Source organism: Aspergillus pseudotamarii (assembly GCF_009193445.1).
Source record: "Aspergillus pseudotamarii strain CBS 117625 unplaced genomic scaffold BDV38scaffold_4, whole genome shotgun sequence".
Taxonomy (NCBI): domain Eukaryota; kingdom Fungi; phylum Ascomycota; class Eurotiomycetes; order Eurotiales; family Aspergillaceae; genus Aspergillus; species Aspergillus pseudotamarii.
This window is the reverse complement of record NW_022475018.1, coordinates 812,913-829,268: the sequence shown is the minus strand read 5'-3', so window position 1 is coordinate 829,268 and position 16,356 is coordinate 812,913. Positions and strand designations below refer to the sequence as shown.

At 46.8% G+C, this 16,356-nt stretch overlaps 6 protein-coding genes across 6 annotated transcripts; 3 read left to right on the top strand and 3 right to left on the bottom strand.

Moving 5' to 3' along the window:
- Positions 1 to 109: 109 nt before the first annotated feature.
- BDV38DRAFT_267855 (alpha-amylase) lies at positions 110 to 2,366 on the bottom strand (the record flags this gene model as incomplete). Its single annotated transcript, XM_032056663.1, has 9 exons — positions 110 to 134; positions 207 to 459; positions 517 to 739; positions 872 to 895; positions 950 to 1,536; positions 1,602 to 2,004; positions 2,128 to 2,183; positions 2,215 to 2,304; positions 2,336 to 2,366. The coding sequence occupies 9 exons, from the start codon at positions 2,364 to 2,366 to the stop codon at positions 110 to 112; spliced, it is 1,692 nt and encodes a 563-aa protein (XP_031918731.1).
- Positions 2,367 to 3,379: 1,013 nt separating this feature from the next.
- BDV38DRAFT_128387 (putative mitochondrial phosphate carrier protein (Mir1)) lies at positions 3,380 to 5,226 on the top strand. Its single transcript, XM_032051259.1, has 4 exons — positions 3,380 to 3,610; positions 3,707 to 4,126; positions 4,185 to 4,728; positions 4,816 to 5,226. The coding sequence occupies exons 1-3, from the start codon at positions 3,477 to 3,479 to the stop codon at positions 4,567 to 4,569; spliced, it is 939 nt and encodes a 312-aa protein (XP_031918730.1). The 5' UTR covers positions 3,380 to 3,476; the 3' UTR covers positions 4,570 to 4,728; positions 4,816 to 5,226.
- Positions 5,227 to 6,168: 942 nt separating this feature from the next.
- BDV38DRAFT_235446 (uncharacterized protein) lies at positions 6,169 to 7,522 on the top strand. Its single transcript, XM_032053342.1, has one exon. The coding sequence runs from the start codon at positions 6,562 to 6,564 to the stop codon at positions 6,871 to 6,873; it is 312 nt and encodes a 103-aa protein (XP_031918729.1). The 5' UTR covers positions 6,169 to 6,561; the 3' UTR covers positions 6,874 to 7,522.
- A 1,688-nt stretch (positions 7,523 to 9,210) lies between these two features.
- BDV38DRAFT_278184 (glycosyltransferase family 32 protein) lies at positions 9,211 to 10,281 on the bottom strand (the record flags this gene model as incomplete). The annotated part of the gene is made up of 1 exon (XM_032058662.1): positions 9,211 to 10,281. One exon carries the CDS (start codon positions 10,279 to 10,281, stop codon positions 9,211 to 9,213), a length of 1,071 nt encoding a protein of 356 aa, XP_031918728.1.
- A 1,846-nt stretch (positions 10,282 to 12,127) lies between these two features.
- BDV38DRAFT_278183 (cytochrome P450) lies at positions 12,128 to 14,100 on the bottom strand (the record flags this gene model as incomplete). The annotated part of the gene is made up of 4 exons (XM_032058661.1): positions 12,128 to 12,676; positions 12,741 to 13,550; positions 13,617 to 13,651; positions 13,710 to 14,100. 4 exons carry the CDS (start codon positions 14,098 to 14,100, stop codon positions 12,128 to 12,130), a joined length of 1,785 nt encoding a protein of 594 aa, XP_031918727.1.
- Positions 14,101 to 14,436: 336 nt separating this feature from the next.
- Positions 14,437 to 16,305, top strand: BDV38DRAFT_235440 (GPI-anchor transamidase). Its single transcript, XM_032053341.1, has one exon. The coding sequence runs from the start codon at positions 14,645 to 14,647 to the stop codon at positions 15,854 to 15,856; it is 1,212 nt and encodes a 403-aa protein (XP_031918726.1). The 5' UTR covers positions 14,437 to 14,644; the 3' UTR covers positions 15,857 to 16,305.
- Positions 16,306 to 16,356: the final 51 nt, after the last annotated feature.

The window sequence follows — 16,356 nt, the reverse complement described above, 5'->3', positions numbered from 1 at the left end:
ATTCGAAAGGTCTTAGCATATAATAATTTGATCGACCAACTCATAACGCCGCCGGATAATAGGTCAAAACCACACCTTGTCAGATATCTGTAAGGCACAGATAGACCGGTCAATCCTCGTAAATCCCCTCCTCGCTATCAATAGATTAGCTCAAAGAAGCCTTATATTGAGAAAGCATATGAGGGGATGGGTGAAATGGCGCTTACAATGGCTCCCGAAGGCTTTCTCTCCCTTCTGCGGCCGAACTGACCCAGATACTGACCTGCATTGCAAAAACAGGAAATACCCCATAACCTTTCTTATCGATGATAACTGTCTTTGGATGCCACCCCAAAATGTCTGTCCATCGCTCCTTGGCATGGCTCCGCCCGACATACATACGTTTCTGAGACGCACCACCGTTGCTCATGATGCATGCTAGGCCCGAAGGGTGATGCAGATTGCCATAACGGACGAACCCTACTATTTGTTAGGCGGCCATGAGCCAGCACATTGAATACTGTTTAGGGTGCACACCGATGCAATTGGCCTGATCAAAATAGTCGCATTGTTCGCCGTAAGCGTACAGCTTGCGAGCCCGTGCAAGAACTGGAAGCTTTCCGCCACAGGATGGGGTCATAGGGTGTTTGACGCCGCGTCGGATACCGTAAAGATCTCCATAAAATATACACGGCTGCCCCTTGTCTCGGAGTAGAATCAATGCATAGGCGAGGGGCTTGAAGAATGATGCAATCGGAGCCTGGGTAGTTTATTAGCTGCTCCCAAGATCGAAAAGGGTAATGTGTCCTACCTCTAGGGACTGTCCTGGTTGCTATAGGATAACCAATTAACATCTCCATGGATGCTGGTCCACGATTAGTCTCCCTCTTACCGTATCATGGTTCATGACTAGAGTCTACCCGCACGGTAAGTATAGTGCAAACGAAGGATAAGATCGGGCTGGCCTTACGATTGCGTGTGCAGGCTTGTTCTCTACCAGCGTATTATCGAAAATTTTGCGAAGATCTTCCCCCGTGCGCGAGATCCTCGAGAAGCGTCCGACTAAGGGTGCATCAAACAGAGACAGCTGGTAATCCATCTTCTGTAGATAACGCGTAAGAACCCTGACATCGCCGCTCCAGTACTCTGCAACGAAGAAAAGCTGCGGCCCGACAGTTGCTCGAACATGATTCACAAATTTCTTCTGGAACTCAGCCGAGTAGTGTTTGCTTGCATCTAACCTCATGCCACAGAGAGGTAGCTGGTTTCCTATCCATTCTCCCCACAGGAGAACGTCCTTCTGCACTTCTAGGTTGGAATAGTCTATGTCAGCAAACATAAGATAGTCATAATTTCCCTTCTCGTGAGCCACATCATCAGACCATCGTTTGCTAGCAACTTTGTATATCGCATTTTTCTTCCGAGCTTCATCCCAGTCAACGCCGCTGAAATGATGCCAACTATATTTCATGGGACTATATATGCCGTCACGGCCCGGAAAACTGAATCCAACCCAGCCCTCAATCTCCTTTGCAGTGGAAATTTCAACACTGCGATCTTTTGTCCCAGCCAGAGTATTAGTTAACCTACTTATATTGTTTCTCTAAGACTAGAGAACATACCTTTTGGGTCCACTTTTACAGCTGAAAATCGTTCTGTATAATCAGCACCAGCTTTGTGATTAAGGACTGCATCCCAGCAAATGCCAATACCGAGATCACGCGCAGAGGAAGCTAGTGATTGGAGCTCTGCCTTGCTACCCCATTTTGTAGATCTTGATCCTTTCTGGTCAAATTCTCCTAGATCGTATAGATCATAGATGTCATAGCCATTACCGGAACGGGTCATTGCTTTACATCCCGGTGGAATCCAAATACTGTCAACACCGATTGATTTTAGACTAATTAGTGAGCGTTGAAGACGTTTCCAGTGCCCTTGATCATCTGGAACATGCCATTCGAAACCCTGTAGCATCAGCGAATTGTCAGGAGTATCCCATGATGGGAGTTTAGCTAGATGCTCTGCCTCTTCTATGCATGATCGCGTATTTAGTATCCACAGACTGACAGCTTATCTATGGAGAAACCAGAGAACTGACTTTCGATCCTCTTCCATTTTCTTCTTTCTTCCCTTGCTTTAGGATCACACCAGGACGGGATGGGTAACATTGATGGTTTGAATAGAAAGAAAGCCGCTGTGAGAGACTACGGAGTGAAGCTGATGAAGACGTTCAACAAGTAAAAGACTGATTTTCTGACAGGTATAGCCAAATATCGGACGGGTGCGTCATCATGCGCCGTTCTACTTCAATAGACGTATCAACTGCTTCGGTACCCAGGCAGTCGGTGTGAAACACCGGTCAGATACTGTATGACCTTGCAAGGCATGATAGACCTGCTGTCAGGTGTTTAGTGGATACAAATCAGAGCAAGCAAACAAGCGCCTTCGATCCGAGTTGGAGAATAGGTGGTGGTTGAGCTTTTGCCTTGACCGCCACGAGTTACTAGGGCTGTTCATAGTTGACTTGCTAATCACGGTGCCAGCAGCAAAGTTTGGCAGTTTACTCAATAACGAACGAATTAAAAACTCGACCTTTAGTGGTGAGTTCTTTTATTTATTTATTTTTTTTTTTGCATTTCCCTTTTTCAGGCTAATTTTAGGTGCAAGTTCAAGTTGTGAAAGGAACCAGGAGATATTGCACCAATTAAAGATGGTACAATCATCCGGGGGCTGCCTCAGGTATCAATAAGGGATGCCACCGGGTGGGGATCCGAGGGAGTGACATATCAAACCGGAACAAGTGAATGGCCAAGAGATATTAAGTAAAATATTAAGTAAAGCCCATAAGAAAATGTCATAGTTATTGAAATGATAGGACACTCTAACTCAGTCCACTCTTTGCCCTGTGATCACTGACTCACAGGTCATGGAAATGCTCTGGTAATTCTCTTGGCATAGGAGTTCATGTTCAAGTTCATGTTCATCGGGCGGTCATGAATGCCTGAGGCTACTAATTGCCAGTATCAGATCCGGCTGGATATCGTCGGACACGTAGCTTTTTCTTTTTCTTTTTTTTTTTCTTTTTAATTCTTTCCATGGAGTGGGCGATAATTCGGAGAATGAAATGAAGAACACTGATAGACAGAGATGATTATATGAATACTTATTGTATAAGTAGCACCCATAGGCAATTCAATAGATAATGGTATCAAGAAGATATGATATCTTTTCTCTGCTGTTGACCGGGCGATCGGATTTAAACGGTGGCAAGTCGTGGTCGTGCCGTCGACCCTCACCCGCATTGGCCGCGAAAAGTTTTCGGGTTGCGACTAGTGCCGACGCCATCCCTTTCAAATCCTCTCCCGGATTCAATTTCTTTCCATCTCAATCCCTACTGAGCTTCAATTGCTTGACATTTCCACCCTCCCATCTCCCCACTCCTCTCTTCCCTTTTCCTTTTTGTGTTTAGAGCAGAGTACGACTCTTCATATAATATAATGTCCGCTAAAGCCGAATCTCCCGCGCCCGCTGCTCCTCAGCAGCTCAGCGGCCTTGCTCTCTACTCCAGATTCGCCTTCGCTGGTGCTGTCTGCTGTTCCGTCACCCACGGAGCTCTTACTCCTGTCGATGTGTAAGTCCAATTGGATCGCCCTATTGGCATTCAATGCGCCTTGTTCCGGCGTTCCGGCTTCAAGTGTCCGTTACTGACGTTTCCTTTCCTGTGCAGCGTCAAGACCAGAATCCAGCTTGACCCCGTCACCTACAACCGTGGTATGATCGGTGGTTTCCGTCAGGTTATTGCCAACGAGGGTGCTGGCGCTCTCCTCACTGGTTTCGGTCCTACCGCCGCCGGTTACTTCCTCCAGGGTGCTTTCAAGTTCGGTGGTTATGAGTTCTTCAAGCAGCAGTGGATCAACCAGCTCGGTTACGAGACTGCCTCCAACAACCGCACCGCTGTTTACCTTGCCTCTTCCGCCACCGCCGAGTTCTTCGCTGATATCGCCCTTTGCCCTCTTGAAGCCACCCGTATCCGTCTCGTCTCCCAGCCCACTTTCGCTACCGGTCTCATGAACGGTTTCGGTAAGATCCTTAAGAACGAGGGTGTCGGCGCTTTCTACTCTGGATTCGGTCCCATTCTTTTCAAGCAGTAAGTTTGCACGCGTTCTTGACGAGCTTGGGAAAACGAGTCTAATCGACATTTCTAGGGTTCCCTACACCATGGCCAAGTTCGTCGTTTTCGAGAAGGTCTCTGAGGCTATCTACCGTGGTTTCGACAAGGAGACCCTCACCGATGGTGCTAAGACTACTATCAACCTTGGCTCTGGTCTCATTGCTGGTTTCGCTGCCGCTCTCGTCTCCCAGCCCGCCGATACTATGCTGAGCAAGATCAACAAGACCCCCGGTGAGCCTGGTGAGGGTACCATCTCTCGTCTCGTCAAGATCGGTAAGGAGCTCGGTCTCCGTGGTTCCTACGCCGGTATTGGTGCCCGTCTGTTCATGGTTGGTACCCTGACTGCTGGTCAGTTCGCCATCTACGGTGACATCAAGCGTCTCTTGGGTGCCACTGGTGGTGTTGAGATCGGCAAATAGATTATTACCACATGACTAGTTTGGTGTACTATATGCTACTAGATTTGCGTTAAAAATATCTGTTCGCAATAGATTTCCCTTCGCGCGATCTATATCTCTGAGATTGCAGCTGCATGATGTCCGCCACAAACCGGTAAAAGGCCGACGATCATGCTATGGGTATGCTGTAATAATTTCTTCTATTTTTGTGAACGTTCGGATAGTGTACTAGTAGTGACGTGCACTCCTGTCTTATCGTATTGTCAGATCAGAATGCGGAACGATTCCATCGTGTGAGATCAGCTGTAGCGAGAAGCATCCTTCGAATGCATCCTAAATCCCAAGCACTCCAGGGCCGTTATATCTACGACGGAGTAAGCACCCGGTTCATCGAATGCTCTACTGCGCGCCGTACATAATATCTCATCTAGTGGCTTCCAAGGATATTCATTCTTTAATTAATCAAGTAAACTTTTGGGAGTGCTTTAAGAATATGCTCAGATAATAGTTACGTATTTCTGCTGAACAAAAGAAGTTGTGAAAATTATGCCTAAGGCGGTAAAGGTGGTTCAGCATCAATAGGGCAGAATGAATGCCAAGAACAATTCTATCCCATAAGTTTGACTCCGATTTGTTGCCTCAGGAACAACCATATACATACTGTTCTCCACGGGGAGTAACAGGATAGTATGCAATATACACAAGGAACAGGTTCCGTGATAACTTAATGACCGAGGATATATTGAAGGGCAAAAGCAACCTAGACAGAAATTTCTGAGGTTTCGAAAACCCTATTTATGATACAACGAGCTCTGCAATGAGCCCTTCCGAACACCGGACAGAGGTGCTGCAACAATGAAAGGCATCTGTCAAGAGAGGTTAGGTAAGGATAAGTTCCCGCCTGCTTTTTGGAAATCTGCCAGGCTGCTGATGTTTTTAATCTAGAAGGCATGGTTTAGTTAATACTAGTAGTAGTTTGGACTCGGGTAGTAGGGCTGAGTTCGCACAAACACATCTAGAGCTAGTGATGTCCACTTGCGATACAGGGATTAGACGGCATAACTCCTCACCATCTTACTGTGATGGTTGGGCCTCGCCGATTGGATTGTTTGTTTTGGAATATTGTCCGGCATTGGAACGTTAGTCCAGTTCCTCATCGTCGTCTCCGGCGCAATAAACTCGACTGAGGACCAGCCAATAAATATGGCCACTGTTGTATGTGCATGAGCCCAGACAATATAAGCATAACACACCGAGCTCAGAGATTAAATGTTGTATAGTGTTTTTAGTCCATATTAGCCGCCTATGGTATGGAATCCACTGAACCGATCATGAGCAATCTGCTCATCAAGAATATCCCTAAATGCATGCCTGGTACCGAGTCTCATCGGGTGCTTAGCGCCAGAGCATGTGGGCTTCAGGGTGTTCATTGCGGCGATGAACTCTGTGGGCCCGACTTACTTAGTTTGATGGGCTGCATGGTAGATCGGCGTTGGGTATAGTACTGTTTGGTTATGTTTTCTGTGTGTTGGTGCCGAAGGCGGGTGGTAGGCGTTGCGTCGGAGGGAGCGGATGGAGAAGAGAAGGCGGGTGGTGGTAGGACTACTGTCCCAATGGCTGCGTGAAGGGGCGAAGTAAGTTATGCAGATGCGGAAAATCAGTTAATATCCACCGTAGTGAATTAGATACACCCTGATGGAGGTTTTCTGTGGTATTATGAGGTTGTGTTCAGTCATACCTAGTTTGACATTGTTTCCATATCCAAGATGCTCTGATATTACTCGAGAAGCAAAGCCACTGTTACAAAGTTGATAGCAACCGTCAGATATATCATAGGTTGTAGAAGGCAACCCATCGAAGCACCAGAGGGCTTTCGAGGAATCGTAGGCATCAATGAACATGAAACTGGGTCTTCAAGGGACTTGAAGGGAGGTATGTGGGCGAGGTAAGGAAGACAGAAAAAGTTTGTATAGCGTTAATTGCAGGGATCTCGGCCTGAAGGGCAGAGAACAAATGATCTCTGAGATAAATGAGCCATCCACGTCTTGTCTGCCACATTCGAGGCAGATCAGAAATTTCTGCTGCCCTCACGACAACAAATTCTGTTCATGTATCGCCAAGGCGGTCCATAGAGAAACTAAATACAGGTTGCATATGTTCTCCATAGTGCTTTGCCAGATGGCGAGTCTCCATTGGAGAAGAGATGACCACTTTCGAGTACTTAGATGGAGGAAAGACACTAACAGAAGCGAGCTCATACCGTGTCTTCTTCGCCCCGCACTGTGCCTACTCAACTTACCCTGTTTAGCGGCGTATGCATCTTGAAAATAATATGAGGTACTGAAGAAGCACTTTAGATTGCATCTACGACAAAGCATGGAAGATGTGTCCTATAGGAACTCTCGGGATCAGCATAAGAGTGTGCTTGCGGTCCCCGGGGCATAGCTGTGAGTACCATCTACTACTTACTCCTTAGCGTAATATGGATTTGACCAACCTTGGAATGTGAGGAAAACGGAGTGCCTCCGGGTGAGGTGCCCCATCGAACTGATTGTGTGGATCAAACCACAGCCTTCCGAAAAATGTCCACACCATCCCTTCTCCGGTCACACCGCCGAGAAACTGATCAGTAAATTCAGGAGACCTGCTAATAGTACTAGATGATGGCGTGGGTCTTCATGTACGATAGATGGGGTACGAGTGGATAATTGTTACATTGAGTGGGATAATACTCTTGATAGGGTACAGGTTGCAATGGTGTGCCAATAGGCTTGGGTGTGAAGCACGAACAAACCGCCAGGATTGTGATCGCCATGTACGTAGCTGGCTAGAGCAAGTGATTGGTCCTGTATGGCGATGAGATAGATTGGAATCATTGGATGCATGGGCCTGAGAATTACGTGCAAGCCGCTATACAGCGCAAAAGATACCCTGCTATAGAGGGTGTGGGACCTTGTAGAGTGATTACCTTGCTCGGGAAAGATATTAGTTATCGGAATGTCATACTCCGTACTAGAAGTCTAAAAGGCCCCGTGAAAGCAAACTGGCTATACCTAGACGCACCATGTACAAGTATCAGAGTCCTCCATCATATTTTGGTAAGAGATCTACTGTTGGATCTTGCATACTTTGTTTTTACGCAGGACAATCCTTGGATTCCTCTGTCCCGTGTCACAAACTTGAAGGACGATAGTACAGAGCTCCACTACTAGAATATGCCATTTGAGGAAGGAGAGTATAGTAGGTGGATTCCTAAACTGGATAGAGAGGTGAAACATGCATCTTAGACAGGGACAGGGAAGCCTGGAGTTACTTCAGAAATGAGCAAGTGGGGACGCAGTGATACATGAGCCGTGGGAAGGGTAAAAGCGAGCAACCTCCGACATGAATGATTAGGGTCAGTCAAGGCAGCCCTGCGATCACGGAGCCCTTTGAAAGTCAAGGCAGAATCGGTGGGCCCCTTTGAAAGCTTGGCAAGAATATCTATTCTTCTTCCGGTTAGCTTTACCGCAATCGAATCCTAAAGTTCTTGTGCCTCGTAGGCCTTGCCTAATCGGGTCACTTTCTCTCTGTTGCAAGTGGCATGTCAGAACTACTACGTAGTAGCTCGCTTCAAGAAGAAGCATATGGTGTCTTAGTAAATCATAACAGATTGGCTCAACTGTTCTCTACCTTCTGACGGGTGGATGAACCAGCGCATCCCAAGTAAGATACAGGTCGACCGGCAGTTGACACCTGTATAAGCACTATATGATTAAAGTGCGGAACTATTGGCTAGGAACTACTACGGAGTACGTCCAGAGATACAGTACGTATAACATGCTGGGGAACGTTGAGGTATAACTTATTCAACATATACCCCACTTGAAACATCCTGTTCCCCAATCCAGCAGTACAAGTGCTAGTATGATAGAGTTTGAGATTCGAAGATCAGCGTTATACTCAGTAGAAACCTCTCTAGAAAATTTCCAAACGCAGTTCCCATTGATTTAGCCATGTTTCATTCCCTGAAAAGCCGATAGTTGTGGCCACGACCGAGTGGCGCAGCATGTTTTACCCTCCACACTGCGGCACTGCCTCGCTGAAGTGGATGCTTCGGTCAACTTACAGGGGCTGGTGATAAATAAGGGCGCCAATGGCTCTAGGGTTCGGTAACCACAACAACCCCACAAGGGTCCCAATCAATAAGGCTTTAAGGGTCCCTGTTTCTGGTATGATATGCTCTGATTGGAAGTTCTGCCCCAGATGTCGAAAAATTACTAAGCGGAAGAGAATTATCAATTTTATGGGGCAGATGGAAGGTGAACCAAGCCACCCAATAGAAGCTTGTAATAGCCTGGATTGCCTGTATGTGTTGCTCATACGCATTTCACAAGGCATTAATCCCACGCCCCTATCCTCTTGTTGGTGCTATACGGCGTTATCTTAGTTTCTCCAGAGAAAGTATTATATTTTGTAAGCGGTTTATTCATTGCAGAGCGCTGGGTATATCTAATACTAAACATATATATTCAAGGAGATAAAAGCGTCGCGCTGCAGTTTGCGCGGTAAAGGAGAGTATAGAACCAATGTAATGAGGGAAAGTGAGGAAGAAAAAAAGAAAGAAAGAACAAAGGTGTTCATCCACATTCCGTTGGGCTGGTTTAGAAAACGAATGAATCATCACAAAAAGCCTGCCTCCTCATCTTGCCTACCTAAAATCGGGGTATACTTTGGCTGTCTCCTCCTAACCCGTAAGATATAGATCGTCAATACCACTAAGCCAAGTACAACTGCGCTGAAACAAATCTCATGCCAGTGTTTGTAAACGTAACTGACTGCCGCTACATCGTTTCCATGCCAGGTGGATCCTGGGGCGTGACCGAAGAACGAGTATGGAGTGGTGTCGTACATCATGGAAGGCAGTATAGCAACGCCATGTGGCATGGTAATTTCCTCACCCGGGCCGTTTTGCACTTTTCGAAACCACTCCGTCAAAATACTGCTGAGATACATGGGTCCCGTTGTAAAGAATACAGTGATGTATTTGGAGAGGTAGAAGCCGTCGTGATCATGCAGGCCCAGGGCCACTTTGGTGATGAATGGATGTCCCGGGGTACTCGCCATCAGGTCGTTACTGACACCGTATGGTTGGGTCTTGGGCATCCAAGCAGAGAAATCCAGCAGCGGGTCCAATGGTCGGCGACAAGCTATATCCATGTCGATGTACACGCCCCCATAATGCCATAATAGGAAATAACGGATAGCATCAGCCCGCTGGATGTTGTATGGGTAGGCATCGTAGGTGGGAAGGAACCAGTCAAAATGGGTTTCGATGAACTGACGAGAAGACTCGTCAGTCCAGAAGTATTGCTCGTAGGTGGGATTCAACACGCGACATGACTTGTAGGTCCCTTTCCAGTGCGAAGGTATATCTTCTGTCTTGTACGTTCGGTGGATGATTCGTGGGATGGAGGCAGGAGAAGTTTTGTTGTCTGCGGCATCGAACTGGATCGGTTGACCCAGATTGATAGACTCATTAAGCGCTGTAACATAGGCCGGGGAAAAATTGTTTAGAGAAAGTGAATGGACTTTAAGGTTGTCAGAGAATTCAACGAATGACTGTGTAAGTGATACTAAGAGAAATACTAGAGAGGCAGTAAAGAACGAAAGGAGAGGGTGCAGCCATAGAAAGTACCAAAGGGCAATGAGGGAACTCCAAGCCCTGCGTAGAAGCCACCACAGTGATTCCATGGTAAGGACTATCTTCTTTGGTCTTCCCTCTTGACTATCCGCCATGTCTACAATGAAAAAAAGATCAAGTATCGTTTTTAGATATACTAGATTTACTCCTATCGTGGGCCAAGTGCAAGATGGCTGAAGGGACTGGCCCACTTGGATCCGCTGCAGGTGTTGGCTTGGATATTTGCCCGTTCATGTTAGATTGTTTCAAGATACACAACAAAAAGTGCTCCACCTCTCTGGATTGACTCAACTCAGACATATGGCGGGGGCTATGCACCCCAAACAGGATTAACCTACTCTACCCTTTGTTCCGGGAAAGAGCGTATCGCCTGAAGGATGGTATATACCCGACTTCAATATTTTACTGACCTCCTGAATGGGTGGCGTGGTGGTGACACTATAGTCTCTAGGAGGAACGTGGTGGATTTTTAGCAAACGAGAGGGCAGTACTAGGAGTGAAAATTTCGATGGACCGACTCAGTCCCCTCCACGACCGACACTAATCGCTACACAATGGAGGCTACTACGACTCTAATTCTTGGCGGGCTGAAATGCTAGTCCATTAAACGCCGTACTATAGATGCCATGACCTTCCAAGCTAGTCAACTTTCTAGCTGCTGAAAGACCTTGTCTCAAATGATTGGAAATGTAGCGTCTGTTTTGCGTAAAGTTCGGGGTCAGGGTTACTAAGAGCCACAGACGCCACTTATATTAAGTGCAGGATATCAAAACCAAGTATGGTGTGTTATTTGGGAGAAGGGTCACTCGATTATGAAAGCATACTGCGATGACTGGTGTGGCAGGAAGAGAGAAAATTACAGTGGTGGATCTCCAGAGATCGTTGGCCAATATCCACCATGTCGATGTTGCTACTGCTGCGTATACATCCATTCGAAGAGCGGAAGTTACTCCGAAAGCGACAACTTGTTGAGGGCAGGTAAATGGGTTTTGAACGTCCACATCGCCGAAGCCGTTTGTCTCTATGATGGGATGACCATGAGACAAACACTAGTATAATCCTGTCACTTGTGTAGGCATAGGTGCCCTAAAGAGAAGTTCGGTACACTCTCTTCTATACTCCGAATTTACGGTCTGTCGGCAACATCCGTTACTTTTCTAATAGAGTCTATATGAAGAGGTTCCATAACCGTTGTATCTGGGAAAAGATCAAAGAGCCTGGCTCCATCTGACCGCGATGGCCAGGAGTAGTGAAGGGGTTCTGTTAGACAGCTGGCATCGGTCATCTTCCGAATCATGGTTCGTCCTGACCGAGAGCTGCACCACTGTTAGAAATGGTACCTATTTGAATTCTGGTAATTTGAAGCAATCGACTCAATGATGCCTTGCTGCGCCTCGTCGACCCCTGATTTAGGGAAGTGCTTGGCGACTTTTGTTAACACCACACTCTCTCCACTACTAACCGTGGGACTTTACCTAGGACATGGGTTTGGCCAAGAAAACCATAGCATGCCCTAGCCTCCTGTTAGCACCCTTGTTTCCTATCCATCCAAAGGTCTCTCATACGTCTAGCTATGTGCAGTGACTTGATCCTTTCTCCCCAATTATATACCGAACGTTGCGGTTACCTGGCCTTCATTGATCACAGTGATTGTTTACTGATGGCTATCACGACGAGGTGTACTATGGGCAGTATAGGGGCTTAGGTCTGCTGCTTTATCATTGCACAATGTTTCCGTCAGAGACATCAATGGCATCTCATGTCGAAAGAAGGTGGGAAAACCAATGAGGGGACGAAAGAAGGGCTATGATTGACGGTATGGAATGACCCAAATATGACACCTAAAGCACCCATGGCACGTTTCCGCTCACTATTAACGGCGACTAAGCTAACTGGTCAGGCCTTGCTAACGCACCGCTTCTGGAACAACAGCGGTATTTCATCACGCATCGACAACGTGATAAACGAAGTACTTTCCCCTAAAACTCTATCCGTCCTCCGACGTATATCGTCCTCGGTCTCACGTTCACTGGGTTTCGCCAACATAACGCGATACGCACGAAAGATAATGGCCACGGCAACTACAAACTCAACTTGAGCAAATTTCTTGCCTACACACGCCCGGAAGCCGTCGCTGAAAGGAATATATGAGCCTCGGACTGGTTTATGGATTGTGTCATATTCTAGCCCTGGCCCTGTCAGACCTTCTCCTGCATTCTTCGCCAGGAAGCTTTCCGTGTTCTGCTTATCCCATCTCTTGGGATCGAACACAGCTGCATCTGGGCCCCAGTACTCTTGGGAATAATGAAGCCCACTGGCATTGAGGTTGACATAAACATGTGGCGGAAGGAGGTAAGACTGGTTATGGTACGTGATGTTGACTGCGGAGTCTCCTGTCCACCTGGGAATGCCCGTCACTGGGGGATACATCCGAAGTGTTTCAAGCTGAAGGACTCAGTGATTACTCTAGGGACAATTACAATCACAAAAGGCGGGTTATGTCACATACCATTACGCATAAGGGGCCAACGAGCTTTGGATAAACCCGTCGATAATCCCAGTCAACAGGGTTATGAGGCTCGCCATATGTTGCTTCTCGAATTGCCTCGTACAAATACTCCTGAGCATCTTGATTGAGAGCAAGAAGCACAAGAGCAAACCGAAGAGTAACAGCAGTGGTTTCATGCCCTGCGATCGTGAATACGAACAGGTTCCCAAGTATCTCATCATCCATGAGCTCAGGGTCGAGTCCTTGTTCTTTGTCTCCCTTCTGTTTAGATCTAACTAAACCATCAAGTAAGTTCGGAGTTAGGGTTTCCTTAGTTTCAGCCGTCGACACTAAAGCCTGCAGATACCTGCCAATATCGTCGAACGCATCGAAGTCTTTCTTGAAAAATGGAAGTACGGACCGTGGGATACCTTTGGGGAGGTGACCATTGGCTATAAATATTGAGGTAAGGTGCTTATTCAAGTACTCCATCGCAGAGCGGAACGTGAAGCGGTAGCCTGGCGGAGGTGTTATGGCATCTTTGAACAAGCCTTCGGCACTTTCAGTCGAATTTTCAAGGACGGGCCTGAACGGAAGCTTCACTCCGTATCCAACACTGCAAATTATATTGAGAGTGAGTTTTAAGATATCCTCTCTAGCGTCTGTCAAGACAAATTCGGACGGTGAAGTGCTTCTGGAATGCTCGTCCTCCCAATATCGCAACATTTCGTTGGTCTGGCGGATTGTTTCCTCCCACACCAGGGCGCTATTTCTCTCATTAAACGTTGTCGCTGTATGACGACGCATATGTGCCCATTGAGAGCCTTCAGACTGTGTTTAATTAGCCGAGACTCTGAATACTCGATGTCAATGCACATAACAGTTTGGACACCTTACTGTGATGATATTTGGACCATATATGTCCAGGGCCCCTATGATGCAGTTATCCATTAGTTTTGGCAATATGTGAGTCAGGGCAAGATAATTTACTATATTGCTCGAGTGGCTTTGGGAAACCATGACGAGACATGCAGATCTGAGAGACTACTGAGGCGTCGCCCACCATGCAGGTTGATACGGATGGGGTAATGAGCATATAAACCTCCCCCTGCCTCTTATGGAGGCGGTCCTTTGCCGCCCAGCGGGTTTTGAAGGCGCTACTATAGATATAGTCGGCTAGTTTGGGTGGGAGCCATGTGTTGATCACGTATGGAACGAAGCGAGTCTCAAAAAGAGATAGGAAGAGTATATTATGCGATGAAATAGGAAACGAGACGTATGGTAATCCAATCTTCCGTGCAAGGTTCCTGTGTCGGAGGAAACAGAGACCTATGTAGGCAATATAACTGATGAATAGAGAAAAGATGATGAACCTGAGCATACTTGTGCAAAAATGTTAGTATAGTAGTTATAGCCGAAAAGTTGGATAGTATCGTCTCAACCCTTCCTTTAGTACAGACAAGGAATCAAAGCGGATGATTAAGATATCCTGTTCTTATTTAAGACACCACTTTCCTGTCACGCCACCCCTGTCCATGGATACTACTACTACTCGTACTTCATTCCAGTACCACCACGGACGTTAATGTGATTGGTAGGAAACTTGGCTTTTGTCTATCATTCCTGATGCCTCAGGCTGCAAAGCTTTACTGATTGTGACGTTTGATGCCTCAGGCGCTAACATTCAAGTTCCGATGGATGCCTTAAATGACCTTCCCGATGTGACCCTCTTTCTGGCTGTCCTTTTCCACTTGAATTGATAAGCATACTACGGAGCACTACTTAACTACTACACGACTTCCGTAAACATCTCCACCTACCTAGTCGCACTCATTTCTGTATTGCGCTACTGTTGTCGCCCTTGTCTGTCGCTCATTACGCAACCCTCTCTGGCTCTATTATGATTTGACGTTCGAGCGCTCACTATGTTTCCATACTTTGGGCTCCTTAGAGTCCTTCCCTTCCTCCTCACACTCTTTGCGTCTCTAGCATCATCTGAGCATACGTCGAATTGGGCCGTCCTAGTTTCGACATCGCGCTTTTGGTTCAATTATCGCCACCTCGCAAATGTCCTCTCGCTGTATCGTACCGTCAAGCGCCTCGGAATCCCCGATTCGCAGATTATCCTGATGCTTCCCGACGATATGGCCTGCAACCCTCGCAATGTCTTCCCAGGAACGGTCTACAGCAATGCAGATCGCGCAGTCGACCTTTACGGAGACAATATTGAGGTGGATTACCGGGGCTATGAGGTAACGGTGGAGAATTTCATCCGTCTTTTGACCGATCGGCTAGACGAAGATGTACCACGGAGCAAACGCCTTGGGTCTGACGCGGGAAGTAATGTACTTGTGTATATGACCGGACATGGAGGAGACCAGTTTCTCAAGTTTCAGGACTCCGAGGAGATTGGAGCCTGGGACTTAGCGGATGCCTTCGGTCAAATGTGGGAGAAGAAGCGTTATCATGAGCTACTGTTCATGATCGATACTTGCCAGGCCAACACGATGTATACGCATTTTTATTCGCCCAATATCATTGCCACCGGATCCAGCGAGCTTGACCAGTCTTCATACTCTCATCATGCCGACAATGATGTCGGAGTTGCAGTGATTGACCGCTGGACGTACTATGTGCTCGAGTTTCTTGAAACTCAGGTCACAAGTGCGAACTCTAAACTGACACTGGGCGACTTGTTTGATTCATATGACGAAACTAAGATTCACTCACAACCAGGCGTGCGATGGGATCTGTTCCCTGGCGCTGAGCAGGAGGGCCGCCTACGAACGGTGGTGGACTTCTTCGGGAATGTCCAGAACATTGAGGTTGAGAATACTACCGCGACTGACCCAGGATCTCTAAAAGAAGACCTTATAGAGATTGCGCGACTGGTTGAGAAATGGCGCGCACGCGACCGAGAATACTTGGTCAATCAAAACGACTCGTCGCTTCGCGGAGGTAACGACAACTCCGGATCGCAAGCTTCTTTATCACCCCACTCGCCGAGGAAGAACTTTGAGCCTGTCAAAATGTCCCAAGAAGCTCCTTGGGAAAAGCGACTAGTCGGAGCCTCTGTCTTGGGGGTCTGCGCTGCTGTCTGGCTGACTGGATCGATCTTAGGCCGGCCCTCAGTTTGATCTTGGTCTAAATTCCAATCCAACTATATATTTCATGTCTCTATAGTCTCGTTCTCTTACTCATCCATGGCATTCGGTTGTGCTTTCCTATGCTACCAGCGTACAGTGTGACTACAGCCTGTGGTTCTGTATTATGTGATACCTAGTTTCAGGAGTACTGACAGGCGTTGTTGGATTATCATTATTTCTCTCTCTCTCTCCCTCTCTTGATAGATGCCTTTTTTTGCACATAATGGACAAACTGCAGCTAGATCTCTGGAATTGAGAGTATTTCAGACGCTCTTCATATTCAAGTCCAATTGAAGAGCACAGTTCATCTACCTCCTATCAATGTATCTTAAGAAAACAAAGGAACAGAGAATGCCCTTGTGCATTAATCCTTTTATTTAGATTTCATTGTGAGACTGATAGGACAGTTTCTATATGACAAATCAGACTGCGATCTGTGAAAACTTTTAATTTATTCGTTAATTATCATTATTACTACTTACTATTCTCTT

Bases quoted from the DNA above. Each gene is read 5' to 3' on its own strand.
- BDV38DRAFT_128387 (XM_032051259.1), top strand. From the start codon at position 3,477: ATGTCCGCTAAAGCCGAATCTCCCGCGCCCGCTGCTCCTCAGCAGCTC. The intron at 3,611-3,706 runs GTAAGTCCAATT...TTTCCTGTGCAG, and splicing joins GCTCTTACTCCTGTCGATGT to CGTCAAGACCAGAATCCAGC. The intron at 4,127-4,184 runs GTAAGTTTGCAC...CGACATTTCTAG, and splicing joins GGTCCCATTCTTTTCAAGCA to GGTTCCCTACACCATGGCCA.
- BDV38DRAFT_235446 (XM_032053342.1), top strand. From the start codon at position 6,562: ATGATCTCTGAGATAAATGAGCCATCCACGTCTTGTCTGCCACATTCG.
- BDV38DRAFT_235440 (XM_032053341.1), top strand. From the start codon at position 14,645: ATGTTTCCATACTTTGGGCTCCTTAGAGTCCTTCCCTTCCTCCTCACA.